The sequence below is a fragment of the Monodelphis domestica genome, chromosome 1, assembly GCF_027887165.1.
Source record: "Monodelphis domestica isolate mMonDom1 chromosome 1, mMonDom1.pri, whole genome shotgun sequence".
Classification (NCBI taxonomy): Eukaryota; Metazoa; Chordata; class Mammalia; order Didelphimorphia; family Didelphidae; genus Monodelphis; species Monodelphis domestica.
The window spans coordinates 739,054,685-739,075,891 of NC_077227.1; the positions used below are offsets into that span (position 1 = coordinate 739,054,685).

Genomic DNA, 21,207 nt, shown 5'->3' on the forward strand with positions numbered 1-21,207 from the left:
GCCAGGAGAGATGGCATGTTTCTCCCAAATCTCATAGGTAGTGAATGACAAAACTTGGATCTGAACCCAGCTCCTACCCCTAAGAGAGTAATTAGAGCTAGAATGACTGAGCCTCTAGTCCAACCTACTTTTTTTAAAGATGAGGAAACTGTGGGCCAGAAAGACTGGGTGACTTGCCCAGGGTCCCACAGGCAGCAAGTTGCTGAGATGAAATTTAAAGCCTCTGATTTCAAACTCGATCTCCACCTGCTATTAGAGAGCAGAGCCTGGGTGGCACCTAATAGGACTTCAGAGGGAGGATTCGTGCCCTGGAAGAAGGATGGCATGGAAAGACCTTAGAGCAGAGCCTGGTACATGGCAAGGGCTGTGGAGATGGCAGCCTTGCTTTTGTGAACATTCATCTGTCCTGTTTTTTGTTCTTTTATGTGACCAATCACACATCATCACAGTCTTCCCCCTACGTTTTCTGGAATTATAAGACTCGGATCATCTCCCTCCTTCCCTTCCCTCCCCCTTCTGAGCTGGCCTCTATCAGTAGTGCCCTGCCAACCTACTGCTACCATGTTGTTCATCATTGTAGAAGGGTCCCAGAAAATTGGGTGCTGCCCTCATCACACTGCTGCCAGGAGCCGAGCCTTTCCCGGCTGATCAAGATGTTGGCTAGTGTCACTTTCATGACTCCAACTACTAGACTGCTACCACTACCACCATCACCTCCACCACTCTACTACTACTACTACCACTATTACTACTACTACCACTACTACTACTACCACTACTACTACTACTACTACTACTACCACTACTACTACCACTATTACTACTACCACTACTACTACCACTATTACTACTACTACCACTACTACTACTACCACTACTACTACCACTACTACTACTACCACTACTATTACTACCATTACTTCTACTACTACTACTACTACCACCACCACCACCACCACTACTACTACTTCTACCTCTTCCAGCTTCAAGATGGTACAATTCTGTGGCTTCCTCCCTTTTCCTCCAAATATCCCAGACATGAACCCTCTGCAAAAGTTAGTCCATTCTCTTCTCACTGACACCCTGATCCATCCCCTTTACTCTATCCACACCTTTATTCAAGGCATTTCTCACTTCTATTCATCTAGTTCATCCTATACAACCTAATGGTCTTCATCATCATCATCATCCTCCCTAGCATTTCTATAGGACGGTAAGATGTGCACAACATTGTAGTAATTGTTGTTATTGCTAACACTTATATAATGTGCTATTATATAAGGCACTGTGCTAAGTGCTTTGCAATATTATGTCCTTTGATCCTCACAACAACCCTGGGAGGTGGATGCTATTATTATCCCCATTTTACAAATGAGGAAATGGAGGTAAACAGAGGTCATGTGATTTGCCTAGGGTCCCCTAGCTATTAACTTGCTGTTATTCAATCCTTTCTGCCTCTTCATGACCCCTTTTGGGGTTTTCTTGTCAAAGATCCTGGAGGAGTTAGCCATTTCCTTCTCCAGCTCATTTTACAGAGGAGGAAACCGAGGCAGGCAGGATTAAGGGACTTGTCTAGGGTCACACAGCCAATGGAATGGAACTCAGGTCTCCAGATTTCAGGCCCAGTACTCTGTCTACTGAGCCACATAGCTGCCTCCTCACTAATAAGTATCTGAGATCATATTTGCACCCAGGTGCTCCTGACTCCAGGCCTAATGCTATTATTAACCCCACTTAACAAATGAGGAAACTAAGGCCAAATGGTTTGCCCAAGGACATATTAGTAAGCTTGCAAGTTTCTGAAGGATTTGGACTCAGATCTTCCTAACTCCAGGTTCAGCAAGTCCCACCTTTTACCTGAAGCCTTTCTTGATCACCCAAAGCCCACAAAGTTCTCTCCTTCCTGTGAATTCAAGAGGAGCTGACACGGAAGACATTCCCTTGGAGAAGACAGATTTATTTTGATACATGTAGTTCGTGCGCTGGGACGTGATGCCCACAGGAAAGGGAAGGAAAAGGAGGAGAGGCCACAGGTGGGGAGGGGAGGCTGAAGAGGAGAGGAGAGGAAGGGAAGGAAGAGGAAAACAGGGGAAAGGAGGGAAAAGGAGAAGGGAAGAAGGGAGGGAGGGGAGGGAGGAGGGGGTCTTTGGGAGGGCAGAGCTAGATCCCGCGCTGCTGAGCCCATTCCTAGCTTCACAGGAGCTTCCGCGTCAGCTCCCTCCTCCCTCCAGTGCCTTCAGCACCCCTGTGCTGTTCAGCCACTCTAGGCTGAGAACTTGCAGATAAAGGGAAAGTCGTCGCTGCAGTTTTGATCCTTCCACTTTAGGAACCCTGAAGACAAGAGAAAAGAGCCTCCTTGACCCGCCCATCCCCGCAGGAGAAGGAAGGGCTGGGGAGGGGAGGGAATGAGAGAAGGGCTGGGAGCTGGGGCGGAGGGCTCACCTGAGTGCGGGGACAGACTCGCACAGAAGCGGAGCGTGGTCTTTCGGGGGGCTCCTCTCTCCCAAGCATTTAGAGTGAGCAGAGCGTTGTCGCTCCAGCGCCAGCGGCGGTTCTGAGGAGGGAAGCCCAGAAACATCTCAGAACCTCAGAGGGCAGCCCCCTTCAACCCTCACCTGCTGCAGGGAGTCTCCTCTGGAAGTTACCCAACAAGCAGCCGCCCACTAGAGGGCAGCCTAATAGAGAGAAGGCTGAGCCCAGAGCTAGAATGAGCCCATGTGAATCCTGCTTCAGACCCCTTCAGACTGTGGGGCCCTGGGAAATCACTTCACCTTTGTCTGCCTCGGTTTTCCCATCTCTAAAATGGGGATAATAGTAGCGCCTCTCTCGCAAAAAGATGTGGGAAGCACTTAAAGAGCTCTAGAAACGCTACCTATTATTATGCTGCCTTCAAGTTGGAAGGTACTTGAGATGTCCCCTAGTCCACCCACTCCCTCTGCACATTTCAGCAACTTAGACTCAGAGCTATGACCTGCCCAAGGTCCCTCCAGCGAGATTTGAATCCAAGTCCTTCTTGTCCTTATACCTCCCAGGGTCACCAGTTTCTGTTCCATGACCCCCAGGAAAGGGAACCATTGGAAGCAGCCCACCCCCTTCCCTTCCTGGCTCCCAAATAAGCCAAAAGGAACAGACTTGACTTGCACTGGGTCTCTGCATAGCACAGACTAATGGTGGGTCCAGGCAAGAAGGCCAGATATTTCTTTCCCTCGATTTCCCTCTACCATATCAGCCCCAAAGTTCCAAGAGAAGAGGTGGGTAGTGGATGGGGAGGAGAGGGAAGAAAAGTAACCTGAGAGGGGTCATAAAGGCCAAGCCAGAGGAAATTCTGCCTCTCCCCGAGGCTCTTGGTGACGAGGGCAGCCACAAAGGCAGCTTCTGACTCCGTCATCAAGGACAAGAGATGGCCTGAGTTCCGGTGCTGACATTTCAGCTGTGGAGAGGAAAAGAGGGCATCGTAGGGGATGGGAGGAGGAAGAGGAAGAGATCCACCAGTCCAGGAGGATCTGCAGTGAAAGGGAAAGGAGGAGGACATGGCCAAGGACTGCAGGGATGTGGGCAGGTCCCATCCTTACAGGCAGAGAGGGGGCCACATTGGGGTTGGGGGAAATAGTGGCTTAAGGATCTATAAAGCCAGGGAAAAAAACATGGTTGACATCAGACTAGGAGGTAATGAGCATCAAATCTCACTTTTATACCATGACTTTGACCTAAGGAACCCTGAGATAAAAGAGTCAACACTCCCATCCCCTCCTCCTCCAACCCCTATTCTACACCCAAGCACCTCTGCAGAATTCCAGCTCTTTGACTCCTGGAATACTTCATAGCAATGGGAGCCATAGGCCTTGGATCCTTCAGGGCAGGAGGTCTGGGGAGCAGTGATCCCTTGAGTGGTCTGGCCTGAGGGCAGAGAGAAAGAAGCAAAATTAAAACTAAGGACTCTACTCTAGGAATAATGGTCAGAAGGAACCCCAAACTCTCCCAGAACTCTCTCCTCTCTCAGAAGAGGATCTGAGGTTCTAAAGCTGGAAGGGACATTCTTCTACTTAGAACCCAGAATCCCTTCTCTGCCTCAATTTCCTCAACTGTAAAATGGGAATAATAATAATATCTACCTCTTCAGGTTGATATTAGGATAAAATAATATAATATTTATAAAGTAGTTAGAATAGTTCCTGGAATCTTAGTTGTTCAGTCATTTCAGTTATATATATCTGATTCTTTCTGACCCCATTTGGGGATTTCTTGGTAAAGATACTCAAGTGGCTTGTTGTTTCCTTCTCCAGGAAATTTGTCATTTCCTTCTCCATTTTACTGATGAAGAAACTGAGTCAGAGTTGAAGTGACTTGCCCAGAGTCACATAAGCTAGTGAGTGTCTGAGGCCAGATTTGGATCCTGATTCTAGGCCACTGGGCCACCTAGAAGCCTTCCTGGAACATAGATGATAATAAATGCTTATTCCGGTTCCTTTCCCTTTTTTCCCCTTTACTGACAGAAGAGGAACCCAGACCCCAGGAAGAGGAAATGTCTTGCTAGTAAGGGTAGTTAGTAAGGATCTGAGACAGGATTCAAACTCAGGTCTGATGATGCCATTTTGAGCCATCCATGCTTAGCCCTGCTTCTTCTGGATCAGCCAAATCAAAACAGAATGTGATAAGATTAAAGAAAAGGGGGACCACGGTGCAGTCTATAAATGACAGACCAATACAGATGATCAATAATCTCCCAGAATACATATGTGTTCACACACAGAATCTCACAAAGAATCCATCCACTCTCTACCAGATCCTTTCTAGACTCTAGCCTAGTGGTCCTGGGCAAGTTACTTCACCTCTATTTACCTCAATTTCCTCATCTGTAAATTGGGGATAACAATATCACTTACCTCCCAGGACTCTTGTGAGGATCAAATGAAATAACCATTATAAATGTCTTAGCAAAGTGCCCGGTACATCGTGTGCCTTATATAAATATTAGCTATTATAATTGTGATTATGACAGTCAAGATTCAAGTCTACTAACCATGTCCATGAATTTGAGCAGATCTCATCCTCTCAACCTCTGTTTCCTCATTTAAAAAAAATTAGAACCTTTGTAGGACCCTTCCAACTCTGTATGTGTGATCCTACAGCTCTAGGAGGAAAGCGGGGTGACGGCAGAGAGAATGCCAAATACAGCATTAGAAGAGCTGAGTTCAAATCCAACTTACTCTCCTTCTTGGGTCTTGGTTCCCCAACTGCAGAATGCAGAGATTGGGCTAAATGACCTTCTACCTTAAGATCTATTAAATCCTATGATCTGAGTGTGAATCCTGGCTCCGTTATTTATAACTTGTGTGATCTTAAGCAAATGACTTTGCCCCTCTTAGCCTTAGTTTCCTCATCCGTAAAATGAGGTTCAACTAAGGTCATGAGACAAGAGACTTAAAGCTGGAAGGGTTTGTAGAGACTAAATGTTACAGATGGGGGACCCAAGGCATAGAGAGCTAAAGAGTCTCTAAGGTCACACAGGTAAATAAAAGTGCCAGTGGTTTTTTCATGGTAGCATAGTCACATCATAGCATGTTGGCACTCAAACTGGCCCCAAGGGAACTCGCTTCCTCAATTTGACTTCAGGCAATGGATATGAGATGGCAGGGAGCACGGCATCTGCTATCCAGGAGTGACTCACCCAGGACCAGATCTGTGAGCAGCAGGCAGAGGAAGAGCAGCCTGGAAAGGCTGGGGGGTAGCATTGTGTCTCTGGGAGCAGAGGAGGGCCCTGGGACTCTGAACAGCCCTGGACTCCGAGGCCAACCTGAGATGGAGTCGGAGGAAAGTAGGGCAAGAAAGAGGACCACAGTATTATCCCTCCTTCCTTCCTTTTCCCAGAAGGGGATCCATCCTACCATCCCACCCCTCTCAGTGCCTTAGGTCTCCTCTTCCCCTTCCCAGAACATGGAGAAATCTGGTGTAGGAGGGTGGAGGGTCCCAGGACTGCTAGGACCTTAGTAGAAGGGCTGCCTCTCCCTGCTCCTAGGATAGTCCGACCCTCCAGGATCCCCACTTACCCTTTGGCTGGTGCCCGGATCAGTATATCCAACCAGGGCACACAAGGGCCTTTATAGGGGGCAACAGAGGCAAGAATCTGGTAGAAGAATAAAAGAGGAGTGAATGGAAAGGGGAAGATGGCATGGCCAGGGCATGAAGAGGGACTTCTTCCAGGAAAGGGGAGGGGCTGGCATGAGAAATACAGGCTTCCAGGAAGACCCAGGTCAGGACTCCTCCCAGAAAGGAGGCCAGGAGGGTGCTTTCCCCAGAGGATCTCAGATGTTCCTTTCCCATGGCCCTGGAACAGGTGCCCAGAGATGAGGAAGAGTGCACAGAGATCCCAGAAGAGAAGCGAGGACCAAGATCGGGACCCTAGAGTGAAAGGAGGCAGGAGGAAATGCCCAGTGCGGGCAATAAATATGCAGCCCAGGAAATGACAAGATGTGCCACCTGAATCCAATCACTGCTGCTCATTACAATGATGCTAATCTAGAACCATATCAGCTTTGGCCTCTTCTGCCTATGGCATGTGTCTTCAGAATCGTGGCATTTCAGAGCTGAAAGGGATCCTGGGGGCTAACTCATCTACTCCAAGTCAAAGGAGAGTCCTCTTTACCATAAACCTAAGAGAAAGTCATCTAGCCCCTGCTACAAGACATCCAGTGGAAGGACCCACTTCCTCCCAAGGAAACCCACTCCACTTTGCAATGACTCTAAGTGCTAGGAAGTTTTTCTTGATTTTGAGCCTAAACTTATCTCTGCAACTTCTCATTTTACAGTTGAATCAACTGAGATAAAGTGACTTGCCCAGGGTCACACAGCCAGTAAGTATCTGAGATCACACTTGAACTCAGCTCTTCCTGGCTCCAGGAGCCACCAACTATCTTAAGAAGAAGGGAGAGGAATAAGACAGGAAGAGAGATCTTGGGCAACAGACAGTAGAAATCAGCTACTATGTGGTGCCAACTCTTTCACTTGAGAAAGCTCAAGGATACTTCTTTACCTGTGTGATGGTGATACTTACCTGTGTAACCTTAGAGAAGTTCCCTTTAGCTCTCTGTGCCTTGGGTCCCTCATCTGTAAAATTCAGTCTCTACAATCCCTTCCAGCTTTAAATCTCTAGTCTCATGGTTTTAATCCAACCTCATTTTACAGATGAGGAAACTGAGGCTAAGAGGGGCATTCTCTAGGATGATATAAGCCCAGTAGAGGAAAATGAAAAGTTCATATTTAAAATCCTATCATCTCAGAGCTGGGTGGACCTCAGAGATCATCTAGTTTTTCCTTCTAGTAAGAGGAGATGTAATACAAAGAGCCCAGGACCAGTAGCAAGACATGGGTTCAAAGCCAATGAGCCAAGCTCTATTCAGCTCCCAAGGAGAAAGGTGGGGGGAATAGAATGAGCATTTATTAAGGACCTACTATGTGCCACATCCTCTATAAATATGATCTCGTTTGATCTTCACAACAATTCTGCAAGGTAGGTGCTTGAGACAATTCTAGACAATCCCTCCGGTGATTGTCATGGGGTTCAGATGAGAAGTAGCCTAGGAGAGCTTACCTCCTCCTTTTGTCCCTGTGGGATCATCTGGGAAATGGTCCAGAGAGAAACATTGGTGCAGCAAGTTCTGATTCCGGCACAGGAAAGGTACTTCCTCAACCCACTCTGGCCCCCTCTAGGGCTGAGGTGCTCCCAGAGCAGCTCTCACAAGACAGGATTAAAGCTCTCTATCTGTACTCTGTGCTCTTCTGGGCTTCCCTTCTTTGTCTTCCTCCATAGTCTGACTTTTGGAGAGAAGACAGAAGCCTTGTTGGGGAAGGAAAGAGGAATTGGAGGATGAACAATCCAGAGAGTAACATGACAGGGACACGACACTGGACCATCTGGGAGCCACGCTCTGACCTGTACTGCCCAAAATCAGCTAAAGAACTGCAGCCTTTATGGCTCCTGTTACTAGTGGGCAGCAGATATTTTTGTGATGGAGGAGGAGAATTTCACCTTCTCCCTTTCCTTTAATCCACAAGACTGAATCAGTAGAATAACAATAGCAATCCTTTCTTTGGAGGACACATGCCATCCCTTGTTGTTATTCAGTTGTGCTTTTGGGGCAGAGATGCTGTAATAATTACTTCTTCATTTCCTTCTCTAATTATTTTACAGATGAAGAAAAAATGGAGGCAAATGGTAGTGACTTGCCCAGGGTCACACAACTAGTAAGTGTCTGAGGCCAGGAAGCTGAGTCCTCTCGACTCTAAGGCTCATGCTTTATCCACTGAGCCACCTAGATACCCTCAACATCCCCATCCACATCAAAGTCCTAGGAGGAAATGTGTAAGATGGTGTTTTAATAAAATTGGGCCTCTGGTCCTTAGATTTTTTTTAAACCCTCAACTTCCATCTTGGAATCAATACTGTGTATTGGTTCCAAAGCAGAAGAGCAGTAAGGGCTAGGCAATGGGGGTCAAGTGACTTGTGTAAATTTTAGATTTACTCTGCCCTGCTTAGTCTAACAAAACAGGAATGTCTACACCCCTACTTAAGGATTAAGTGTTGAGAAGGATGACACAAAATATATTCAGATTCTGATTCAGAAACAACTGATAGACCCCTCGGCTGTCCTAAATCAAGCTTAAGCTACCATTAGTACATTTGAGATGCAGTAAGTGATGTAAAAACTGTCTATATATTTTGTGTCACTTCCTCTCTCGGGCTCTTTTCATGGAGAGGTGGCTCTGGCTCATGTGGCAGAGGGGCAGCTGGTGGCAGCATGCTGGGCATCTTGGCACTTTGGTGAGGCTACAGATATTGTCCGGGTTTGGCAGTGAGCATCCTTGATATAATACTGGGAGAAGCTCAGTAGCCTAGTTCAGGTGAGGCATCTTCACTGAGCTCTCTTGGAGTTTAGGCTGATTCTTTTTTTTTCTCCTTTAGTTTTCCTAAAAATGCCATACTCCTAGGAGGCCCCTCATCTTGGAGGAGGCCTTGTGGCTGGAAGGTCTCTGAACTCCCCTTGGCTCAGGCTAGGCCAGAGAAATCTTAGACCCTTTTCTCTCTCTTCTTCTTCTTAATTCTTTCCCTCTATATTAATTAAACCACCATAAAATTTCCAAATTGACTTGAGTATTTTATTTGGGATTTGAATTAATCCCTGGCAACCAATTAAATTTATATTCAGTCTCAACCCTAAATTTACCATTACACTTGCCCAGGGTCACGCCACTGGGAACTGTCTGATGCCAGATTTGAACTCAGGACCTCCCATCTCTAGCGCTGGCTCTCAATCCACTGAGATACCCAGCTGCCCCCTGGTCCTTGGATTTTAATACAGTTTGTTAGAATGAATGGGGAGCCTTTCACATGTCATTTACACTGAAGCTGGTGACCACAGCATCCAAAATGTGTGCATCTAGGGATGTCGAAGGAAGAGATTGGGAGAGGGAAAGACTCCCCACCCAACAGACTAAAAACATAAAGAGTGAGTTTCATATTGAAATAGCCGAATGGCACTTTGCCCACTGGCCTGGAGTTTAACCTGGGTCTAAGCAGGAATGCCTCCTGTGGCAAGGCGTTATGCTGAGGACAAGGAGAACTGGCAGGGCTGGAGCAGACTATGTGTCTGGAGAAGGCATTTAGCCGAATGGTTTGAGTAGACTGCCACCTGGTGGCCAATGCCGACATTGCACTCAGAGTAGGCTCTGCTCCCTGGGAGATGTGGGCATGGCAAGGCTTATGGGCGCCATGTTCTTGGCCACAAGATTATGGATATCCAGGGGTGGCACAGTAACAAAGTGACAGGGATGGCAGAAGCGCTTTCTAGATCTATAAACATTCACTAGATGTGGCTGTGATTATTAAGCAGCACAGCCCACATCCTTTCACTTCCAAACCAGAGATCTTTCCATTGTCATTTTCCATCTCTTTAAATTCCGACCTTTTTCCAATCTATACTAAGTATTGGTTCCAGGGCAGAAGAGGAGAAAGGGCCAGGCAATGGGGGTTGAAGTCACCTGCCAGCAACACCCAGTTAGGAAGGGCACTTTGCTACCCCTCTCCATCTCTTTCCTCATCTATAAGATGGGGGATCAATTCAATACACCCATAGTCAAGAGCCTACTGTGTGCCATATGCTACTTCATTTAATCTTCCCAATAACTCTGGGAGGCAGGTGCTATTATTATTATCCTCATTTTACAGATGAGGAAACTGAGGCAAACAGAAGTGAAGTGATTTGCCCAGAGTCACACAGTGAGGAAGCATCTAAATCTGGATTTGAACTCAGGTCTTCCTGTCATGCTTCTTACCTTAACTGCCAAAGATGTGGAAGAAGTTTGTGTTTTATCCAGGAAGTAATAGGGAATCACTGAGGCTTCTTGAGCAGAAGAGCATATAGCTGGACTTTTGGTTTAGAAGCATCACTTTGGCCACTTTGTGGAGGATGGATTAGAGAGAGGACCAACAGGATGGAGGGGGGTCAATGAGAAGGTTCATACGTTATAAGAGGTGCTGTGATCCTGAACTGGAGTGGCCCCAGGGTGAGTGGGGAGAAGGGGTCAGGTTCTGTGAGTGTCGAAGACTTGGCAGCTGATTGGTTGGGGGGATGCTTAATAAAGGGACAAGCTGAGGATTTCCTTGAGGTTGCTACCCTGGGTCAAGGAAAGAACGATGGAGCCTTCCATGGGAGGAGGGGAGAGGAGCATATTGGGTAGGGAAGAGAGAGAAAAAGTTCTGATTTAGACATGTTGAGTTTATGTCACCTAGGAGACATCCAGGTCAGCTGCTGGCAATGTGGGAATCTCCCTCCGGAAAGAGGTGGCATCAAGGAGTCGATCATTGAACCTTCGGGAACTTAGAGGTCACCAGGGAGTATAAAGAAAAAAAAAAGATAGGGTCTAGCACAGAGTCTAGTCCCAAAGTGGACCTACACAAAGGAGACAGTTCATGGATGCTGAACCCACAAAAAGAGACTGAGGGGAGGTCAGAGAGATGGGAGGAGACCCAGGAGAGAACCAGGATGACACTAGAGGGCCCCTAATATTTCTTCCTGTTCTAAATTTTATCATCCTCTCACCCTTCCTGGCTGACTTAATTTTTTTAAAGAATATTTTTGCTTAAGAGTAATGAGGTGGCTCAGTAGATAGAGCCAGGACTGGTTCTGGATTCAAATTTGACCTGAGATCATTCCTAGCTGTTTGACCCTGAACAAGTCACTTAATCCTCATTATCTATCTGTCTTTGAATTGCTTCTTAGAACTGAATCTGGGGGTTTTATTAATTGGGTAGTGTAGTTTTGTTTAGTGGTTCGAGAATTTCTAACTATACAAATCTGAGACCAAAGGTAGGAGTATAAGAAAAAAGAGGATATTGTGGTTCCATTCCGTCTGACTCCTTGTGATCCCATTGGAGGTTTTCTTGGCAAAGACACTGGAATGGTTGGCCATTTCCTTCTCCAGCTGATTTTACAGATGAGGAAATTGAGGCTGACAGAGTTAAAGGACTTGCCCAGGGGCACACAGTTAGGAAGTGTCTGAGGCCAGATTTGAACTCAGAACGATGAGTCCCCTTGACTCTAGGGCTAGTTCTATCCACTGTGCCACCTTGCTGCCCTTCATTTAGAGAAGAGAAAAAGGCTATTTCTGGTTATGGATTCCTTACCAGGTTCTGCCTCTGAATATCCCCTCCAAGAATAAGGAGGGAGGAGCACAGAAATAGTAAAGAAATGGAAACTTAAGGTCAGCACTTCCCTCTCCTCTCCACTGCCTGACCCTCAGACAAATGGCACCCATATGAAAGCTTCTTTCCCATCTAGAGGAACCCATGCCTTTGAGGCGCCTGAGAGGCTTCCCTCCTTCCCCTTTCCTTCCCCTCTCCCCTGCTTTCAAAACCTACAAGATGCCTTCAAGGTCATCTAGTTCAGCCACTTGATTTTATAGGGGCTTCTCAGGTCACAGCTAGAGAGCTGGAAGGGCCCCTGAAGGCCCCCAGTCCTTTGGGTCACCTGGCCCAACACCCCTTTAACAGAAGAGGAAAATTGAGCCAAGTGACTGTGACTATATTAAGTTAGCAGAGGCAGAATCTGAACTCAGGTTCTCTGATTCTTGGTCCTGCTCTAACCATCACACTGTTACCCAGCAAGGGGAAAGTCAAACTGAGTCTCATACCCAAGTCCCTTAACTCTGAATCTGACACTTCACAATATTTAAGCCATCTCTTCCTGTTATTCTTATTCACCCCATCCTCATTACTTTCACCCCTGAGCCACTGCTGTCCTCAGTCAATAAGCATTTATTACATGCCAAACAGGGGCAGACAGGTGGAGCACTGGATAGAGAGCCGGATCTATTTAGAGGATCTGAGTTCAAATCTGACCTCAGACACACTAACTGTGTGACCCTGAGCAAGTCACTTAACCCTGTTCACCTCTGTTTCCTCGGCTGTCAAATGAGCTGGAGAAGGAAATAAGAAGCTATGCTCTTTGCTAAGAAAAACTCAAATGAGGTCACAAAGAGTCAAACATGATTGAAAACAACTAGAACCAAGAAAAATAAGCCAGGCACTCTCTCCAGATCCTGCTGGGGCATACAAAGAAAGCCCCAAACTGTCTGGACTTAAGAAACTTACATTCAAACAGGGGAAGACAACATCCACACAACTGTGTCTATACATGATATATGGGGTGTTCTCAGCTTACACCTGCTCTGAGATTTGGGGGACGTCCTATTTAGAAGAGTAGATGGGAAATCATCTCAAAAGGAAGGTTCTAGTAGCTATAGAGACCAGGATAGACCTCCGGAAGAAGGCTAGATTAGAGAAAGAATTCTAGGCACAGGGCAAAGCCAGGCCAATCAGGAGATGGAATGTTGTGTACAAGGGACAACCAGAAGCCCGGTGTAGATGGATTGAGGGGGGCTGTGGAAGGGCCTGGCTTATAGAGGGCTTTAAAAACAAAAAGAAGAGAGCTTTGTGCCTCATCCTGAAGGGGACCACTGGAATTTCCTGGGTGGCCGGGCTTTCAGAAGGTAGTGAGATCAAAAGTCCAGGTGGAAGCTAATGAGGCTCTGAACCAAGATGGTAGCCACATGAGCAGAGAGGAGGGGGCTTCTCCGAAGGATTTTGTACACAGTACTTATAGTACAGTTGTATATAGTGATTTTTTAAACTTTAATCATTTTTTCTTTATTTTATTCCAGTAACAAATTTACACCTAAGTTTTCCAAGGTTATATATATATATATATATATATATATATATATATATATATATATATATATATATATCCTTCTTGTTCTCTCCCCCCCCCTTCTTCCCTTCCCCTTCCCAAAGTTGACAAGCAATTCCACTGGGTTATACATGTATTATCACTCAAAAGCCATTTCCATAGTGTTCTGTTTTTGTTGGGTTTTTTTTAAACCCTTACCTTCCGTCTTGGAGTCAATACTGTGTATTGGCTCCAAGGCAGAAGAGTGGTAAGGGCTAGGCAGTGGGGGTCAAGTGACTTGCCCAGGGTCACACAGCTGGGAAGTGGCTGAGGCCAGATTTGAACCTAGGACCTCCATAGTGTTCGTTTTTGTATTACAGAGTCATCTTTTAGAACCCAAACTCCAAATCACATTCCCAAATAAACAAGTGATGAATCATGTTTTCTTCTGCATTTCCGCTCCCACAGTTCTTCCTCTAGCTGTGGACGCTGTTCCTTTTCATAAGTCCCTCAGAGTTGTCCTGGATTGCTGTGTTACACTTAATAGCAAAGACGGTTACATTTGACTGTCCCACAACGTTTCCGTCGCTGGGTATAAAGTTCTCCTGGTTCTGCTTATTTCACTGTGCATCAGGTCATGTTCAGAGTCATTGGAATGTTGTCTCTCCCATTAGAATGGGAGCTCCCTGAGAGCAGGGGCTGTCTAAACCTAGAATGTAGCACAGTGTTTGGTACATAGTAGGTGCTTAGTTAATGCTTGCCAACTGCCTAACAGAAACACAGAAAAGACAAACCTTGGCAAAAACCTGGAAATAGGAGGTGAATGGGAGTGAGGAATTAAGGGTGACACTGAGCTCTCAAGTCTGGTAAAGGAGTTGTAAGAGGGGAGCTTGCTCAGTAGGAGCCATCTAGGAGCATTCAGGTGGAGAAGTCCAAGGAGGCACAGGATCACGGAGAAGGAGAGATCAGGAGTCCAACATGGTCCTTTTATTTTATTTTATTTTAAACCCTTACTTGTCTTGGAGTCAATACTGTGTATTGGCTCCAAGGTAGAAGAGTGGTAAGGGCTAGGCAATGGGGGTCAAGTGACTTGTCCAGGGTCACACAGCTGGGAAGTGTCTGAGGCCAGATTTGAACCTAGGACCTCCTGTCTCTGCGTCTGGCTCTCCATCCACTGAGCCCCGTAGCTCCACATCTATGCTCCTATGAATGACCAGAAAGCCCCAGATGGGTAAATGCGTCTGACTCTTTATAGCCTCTTACAGAACGCAGCTTCCACACCACCTAATGGAACATCTCTCCCAGCTCGAGCTGAATCGGGTTTCCTAGAAAGTCTCACGCCTGGTGTGTGCCCCTCGGGTGCTCCTGGCCCTCCGCACAAAGCAGCCCAGCTCAGCTGTTAGTCTCTGACTAGGATCGGGACAGACTTCTCCAGCGCTGGATCCCAAGAGGCAGGAGAGGAGGATCGAGGCCCCCCAGAGAGTCTGTCGGGGAGTTCTCTCGAGGGCCCCCGAGGGAGACAGTTCTGCTGAGTCAGAGGGCCTCCGCGGGGTGGGGGTGGGGTGGGGGCGCGGGGCATCCGCCTAGACAGGCACCAGCCTCAGTTTTACTTCCCATTCGCCTCCTAGCCGAGGATCTCCTGAAGAGGAGGGCAGACGAGACTCTGTGAGCTCTTCAGGCCGGAGGTGGAGGACCAGCCCGCCATGGAGAAGACAGACGCAGCCAGCCCGAGTGCCTCCTCCAGCGCAGCGCGCCACCGCGTCCTGCTGAAGCCTCCAGGTGAGCCGCTCTAGCTTCCCCTCCCAGGCGCCCCTCACCAGGACTCAGCATTTACGCGGTGCTTGCTGTGTGCCCGGCTCTGAGCTAAACACCAGGGTTACAAAGGCCCAAACAAAGCCAGTCCCTGACCTCCGGGAGCTTCCATGCGAATAGGGGAAGGCAACGTCTAGCGGTGAAAAGGAGGAGGAGATTCCCCCATTCCCGGGCACGGCGGCCAAGGCCAGCGCCTCAGCAACAAAGCCAGGAGTGAGGAGGAAGGACGGCTGGCTGGCCTCCCATCCAGGTTCCCAGAGACCCTGTCTGGAGCTGGCAGAGGCAGGGAGGCTGGAATTTCCCTGCGTTTTTTATCCGGAGGGAGTGGGACCTCCGTCCCCGGGGAGCTGGCCCGGGAGTCCAGAAGACCTTTGGGGAACCCCTGCCACCAAGAGCAACCCTTTTAGCTCCCCGACCCTCGTCTGTAAAAAGAGGAAGCTGGCGCCCTGGTCTCCCAGCGTGCTTCTTTCAACTCTAGGTCTATGTTCCTGCGAATCAGCAGTGAGCCCCCACGGGCTAGCCGCTCCCTGCCTTCTGAGCACACCATGTAGGATGCACCCTGGAGAGCGTCTCTCCCCAATAGCGTAGCTCAGGGGCGCGCAGGCCTCTGTGTGCCCCCATCCCGCAGGCAGCCGGCCTGAGGGAGCCCTTTTCAGAAGAACATTTTCAGTCATACAACAACACACTTAAGCTGACAAAGGGGAAGGGAGCAAGCATTGGTGAAGGACCTACTATGTGCCAGGCCCTAGGCCAAGCGCTTTCCAAATAACACGTTGTTTGATCTTCACAACAGCCCTATGGCCTATGCGGGGACAAATGTGCCCCGCATTATCCCCATTTCTGAGTTGAGAAAACGGAGGCAGACAGAGATGAAGTAACTTATCCACGGTAAAGTCTGTGGGAAGATTCGGACTACTCGAGTCTTTATCCAGCAGACCACCGAGCTGAGTCTCAGAGGAAATAAACAAGTTGGCAGGTCCCAGGTGAAGGCTGCACCCGCTGATTTCTTGCCTCTGTATTCCTACACTGACTGGCCCTGGTCCCATTTTTCGCCCCTTACATGCGCGCACACACACACTCACACATACACACAAGATCACACACACACACACACACAAGATCACACAGACACATACACACAAGATCACACACACACTCACACATACACACAAGATCACACACACATACACACAAGATCACACACACACTCACACATACACACAAGATCACACACATACTCACACATACACACTCACACATACACACAAGATCACACACACACACTCACACATACACACAAGATCACACACACATACACACAAGATCACACACACACTCACACATACACACAAGATCACACACACACTCACACATACACACAAGATCACACACACTCACACACATACAAGATCACACACACACATACACACAAGATCACACACACTCACACACACATACACACAAGATCACACACACTCACACATACACACAAGATCACACACACTCACACACACATACACACAAGATCACACACTCACACATACACACAAGATCACACACACTCACACACACATACACACAAGATCACACACACACACACTCACACACACACACACACACACAGAGCTTCATTTCCCTTCTCTCACAAACCCTCCTCCCTGATCAAAGGTTCCATCTCTTCTCTACCCAGGACTTTGTTCCTTGTCATTCCTGGGAGATGTTTGCAGGTTCACTAACTTGGAGCTAGAAAAGACCTGGAAATTCAGGAGTCCCTGAACCCGTGATCTGGCCCTGGAGAAGGACAGGCATTGCAGTATGATGTGGTTTATTTTCTGCATCCATTGGCTGCCAAAGGGGTCCAGGGCAGGCACAAAAATGGTTGGGGACCCTGGGGACCTTTGTCCCAATCCAATGAGGGAACAGGCCCACAGGAGAGAAGGAATGTGTCAGGTCATCCAATTAATGAATGGCAGAGCTAGGACTGACACCAGCTTCCCTGACTCTAGAATACCAGGCTACACACACACACACACACACACACACACACACACACACACACATACATTCTGTAGCTTGTTTTTAAAGAATTGTTTGTATGTTGTCTTCCCTACTGGATTGTGAGCTCCTTGAGAGCAAGGACTGGCTTTAACCGTCTTCGTATTCTTAGGATACAAGAATATGTCTGTGGGTACAATAAATGTTTGTTGACTTTCCCAACTCTAAAGGTTCCAACTCTTTTTACAATTGAGGCAGGGTGGCATACTGTGTATTGGCTCCAAGGCAGAAGAGTGGTAAGGGATAGGCAATGGGGCTCAAGTGACTTGCCCAAGGTCACACAGCTAGGAAGTGTCTGAGGCTAGATTGGAATCTAGGACCTCCTGGCTCTCAATCCACTGAGCTACCCAACTGCCCCGTTCACTTCTTTTTTAAACCCTTACCTTCTGTCTTAGTATCAATTCTAAGAAAGAAGAGCATCAAGGGCTAGGCAATCTGGGTTAAGTGACTTGCCCAAGGTCACACATCTAGATCCATTCACTTTCCAGCTCCAACATATATGTTATGATTAAAATTATTTTGAGAGATTGTTTTTGGGTAAGAACATCAGTTTATTGATTAGGCCAGCATCATACCCAGTAAAGTGCTTGATGAGCACAGGCCCCCTTCCCTCCTATATTGGGTACCTCTAAACACTTTTGGAAGCTCACTATTCAGAACCTCCCTTGGCCAACTCAAGACATCTCTAATCAGTAAATAGCTAATTAAGAGGTGATCCATCAAACTTTCAGGTCTTCCCCACACCAACACATGATGTAGGTCAAGGTTTATCACATAAGCAGGAAAACAATCATTGTAAAACATTCTGGTTGGTCAGAATCTGTGAAAGGAGCACATTCCTAAGGACATAAAAATGCCTGGATGGGGCCTGAGATGTAAGAGCCGCACTCAGTAATTGTCTACTGTAGAAGGATTGGGCCCTCATAGGAGAATTCATACAGTATGTGGGGAAAAAATCCTTATGTATACTAGCTGTGTGACTGGGGAGGTTATTTAGTGAGACTCTCCAAGGCTCAGTTCCTTTATTGGCAATTACAGAGCTGTTATGAGTATCAAACACCAGGGATTATCCTCAGAGATACTTCCCGTTTGGGGCTGGGATCTCTCAAAGAATGATGGGCTTTCTACAAACCCCATGGGAAAGGAGGCAGGAAAGGGGATCTGATCCCCATTCAATAGCTGAGGAAATGGAGGACAGGGGAACTGTCCAAGGTCACAGAACAGATGGTATCTGAGATGCTGTGCCCTCTTTCTCAGGCCTGTACTCGAAGAATCTCTCACCCCTCAGGACATCAAGGAAGGCCTCACTCATCCTCATCGGTCTGATCATCCTTCTGGTGGCCACTATGATTTTGTGTAAATTTTGAGCAGCGTTGGACTTTGGGCCCAGCTAAGGTGGCACAACGGATAGACAGCCAGACCTAGAGTCAGGATGATTCATCTTCCTGAATTCAAAAATGGTCACAGATCCTTTTGGACTGTGTTACCCTGGGCAAGTCACTTAACTGCTGGGTCTAATGTCACCCTGTGGGCATTCTCTCTAATATTGTCCTATGCCTCCACACTTGAAACACTCTTTTCTAGCTTCTGGATTTCTAATCACCTGAGGATATGTCTTTCTCTGGAGGGCTGCTGCTATGGCCACTCCTTGGACAAAGGAGGGAGTGAAATCCTCACAAGCCTTTACAAAGTCACTGATGTTCCCTGTTTTTTTTTACATTTTGGAGCATCCCCTGGCAGGTCTTATTGGCATTTTCATATGCAAACTGATGGATTACAATGTCAGCCGCATCCTCGTGGGGGCTGGTTCTCTTGATTTGCTGAATCAATTATCCAAAAAGTCTGCATACTTTTCCTCAGAGCCTTGTTTGATATTGGCCAGCCCTGAGGTTAGCCCTTCTGATACTGGGATCTTTTTCCAGGCTTCTAAAGCACAGGTGGTACATTGGCACAGAGCTTTCTTGGGCAGGTTAATCTGCTCTGCACAGTTTGTCCAATCATCCTCGCCCAGCAACATGTCTCTAGTGATCCTATTACTCTTTCTTGTGTTGTTAGCTGCTTCTCTCTTAGCAGCTTCTTCGTATTCCGCTTTCCAAAGGAGGAAATCTCCTCCTGTCAGACATGCTTTGGCAGTCTGATGCCAATCATAAGGGGTCATCCAGTTCCCCATGAGGGTCTCTACTAAGGTTAAAGTGAACGGGGAGGTGGGACCATATGAGGCACGTGCTGTCTTGATTTCTTTAATCATTTTGTAGGGGGGAGGTTCCCACCTGGGCTCCTCTTCATCATCTGAGGCTCCTCCCCCCACATAAATGACCAGGAAGAGAGAGAAATCTCCATCTCTGGGTGCATTCTGCATTGCCCCATGAAAACCTACAGTGCAGGGTGGGGGCGCAGGTCGACTTTGCTCTCCTTTTTCCTTCCTTTTCCCCTTGGTATGTGTAGGGGGTGGGGGTGGCCTGAGCCTAACCAGAAAGTCCCAATCGGTGTTATATTTTGCTGCCTCTCTGGAGGGGAGTTTCTCGTCATTGTCCTCCTCCTCTTCAGATTCCTGGTCAGAGACTGAGACCCTGAAGATTTCAGCCCTGGAATTTTGCCTAGATAATAAGGGTGTTTTTTCAGTTGCAGACAAGTTTGAGAAGGTCTGCGCAAGGCGAGTGGCCTCATGAATCGGATCTAGTGTGTCCCAAAGAGGGACCAGAATGAGAATGCTTCTGTGGGGACATGCTCTGGGCCATAATAAGATTTTAGATCAAAGCCAATCTTTCCCCAAGTGTTTAAATCTATTGTCCCTTCCTCAGGGAACCAAGGGCTACAAATTTGGATAAAATCCAAGAATTTGGTTAATTGAGTCTTGCTGACTTTAACTCCTCTTTTCTGTAAAGTATGCTTAATAATTCCAGTGAACAGCTTTCTTTCTTTAGGTTCACTGTGTCCCATGGCGGCCCTTTTCTTCTCCTGACTTAACCTGTTCTGAAACCGCTCCTCTCTGGGAGCCCGCCCCTCTTATATTGGGGGCCCTGGATTACTACCTCCCAAACCCTGCTCTATCCACAGGGGGGCCCGGGACCCCTTCCAGGGGGAGAACCTGATCCGTTCGAAACTTTTAGGGCTAGGAGAAGGGGACTTACCTAGCCGGGAATGGTCCTGTTCTGGTGCCAGAATGTCACAGTCAGGGTCCAGCCCCACTCGCAGCTCCAGGATTCCCAGCAGGTGGCAAACAATCAGTCAAAATAAATAACATAAAATAAACAACAAATGGAAGACAGCTTAATCATTAAGGCCATGGGACTGCTTTGCATCTCCAAGCTGCTCTGACATTCCCAGGCTTGGGATTTATTTTTATATCCATATTCTTGGCATGCAGGTATACAAAATCAAAGAGAGATAATTGGAAAAGTGATACGTTAACTTTTAACAAATCACTTGATTAACAGTCTATATTTTTGTATTGTGATTACAGAAAGAATACAAGATAAATGATTTTGTCACAGGTGACTTACTAGGGAGTTTAAGTTACTGATTTGTGTAATTGAGTCACTGAGGCATATTGAAGCTTAGTGAACCTGTACTGTACCTGTACGTATTGTATGAGCCTCTGTGATTGATTTGTGTGCTGGCTTCATGAGAAAGTTTTGGGTTTGGCCTGTAGCTGTGGTTTTGCTGGGAATTATGTACTTAAGTAAAAATTAACCTCAAAGGTGTCTTCCAATTCTACATCTATGATCCTACGAGCCTTCAAAGGTGATCTGTCCTACCCCTCTGCCCATACCGATATGAACACTGACTGACCCCAAAGCCAGAGCTGAAAGGGATAGGGCTAAAGGCTGAAAGGAAATATCTCATCTCTTTTTCCTTCTTCTTCATTCCTACATTTAGGTTATAGTACATTGGTGAGGGGGCAGCTGGGTAGCTCAGTGGATTGAGAGCCAGGCGCAGAGACAAGAGGTCCTGGGTTCAAATCTGGCCTCAGACACTTCCCAGCTGTGTGACCCTGGGCAAGTCACTTGACCCCATTGCCTAGCCCTGACCACTCTTCTGCCTTGGAACCAATACACAGTACTGACTCTAAGACAGAAGGTAAGGGTTTAAAAAAAAAAGTATGTGAGTGATTCCA

The 21,207-nt window shown here is 47.2% G+C and overlaps 1 protein-coding gene across 1 annotated transcript; it reads right to left on the bottom strand.

Moving 5' to 3' along the window:
• Positions 1 to 1,945: 1,945 nt before the first annotated feature.
• LOC100021992 (lithostathine-1-beta-like) lies at positions 1,946 to 19,107 on the bottom strand. The gene is made up of 7 exons (XM_056818983.1): positions 18,997 to 19,107; positions 6,048 to 6,124; positions 5,669 to 5,739; positions 3,782 to 3,897; positions 3,290 to 3,430; positions 2,443 to 2,554; positions 1,946 to 2,331 (listed from the first exon to the last, which is right to left on the bottom strand). The coding sequence occupies exons 1-7, from the start codon at positions 19,105 to 19,107 to the stop codon at positions 2,264 to 2,266; spliced, it is 696 nt and encodes a 231-aa protein (XP_056674961.1). The 3' UTR covers positions 1,946 to 2,263.
• Positions 19,108 to 21,207: the final 2,100 nt, after the last annotated feature.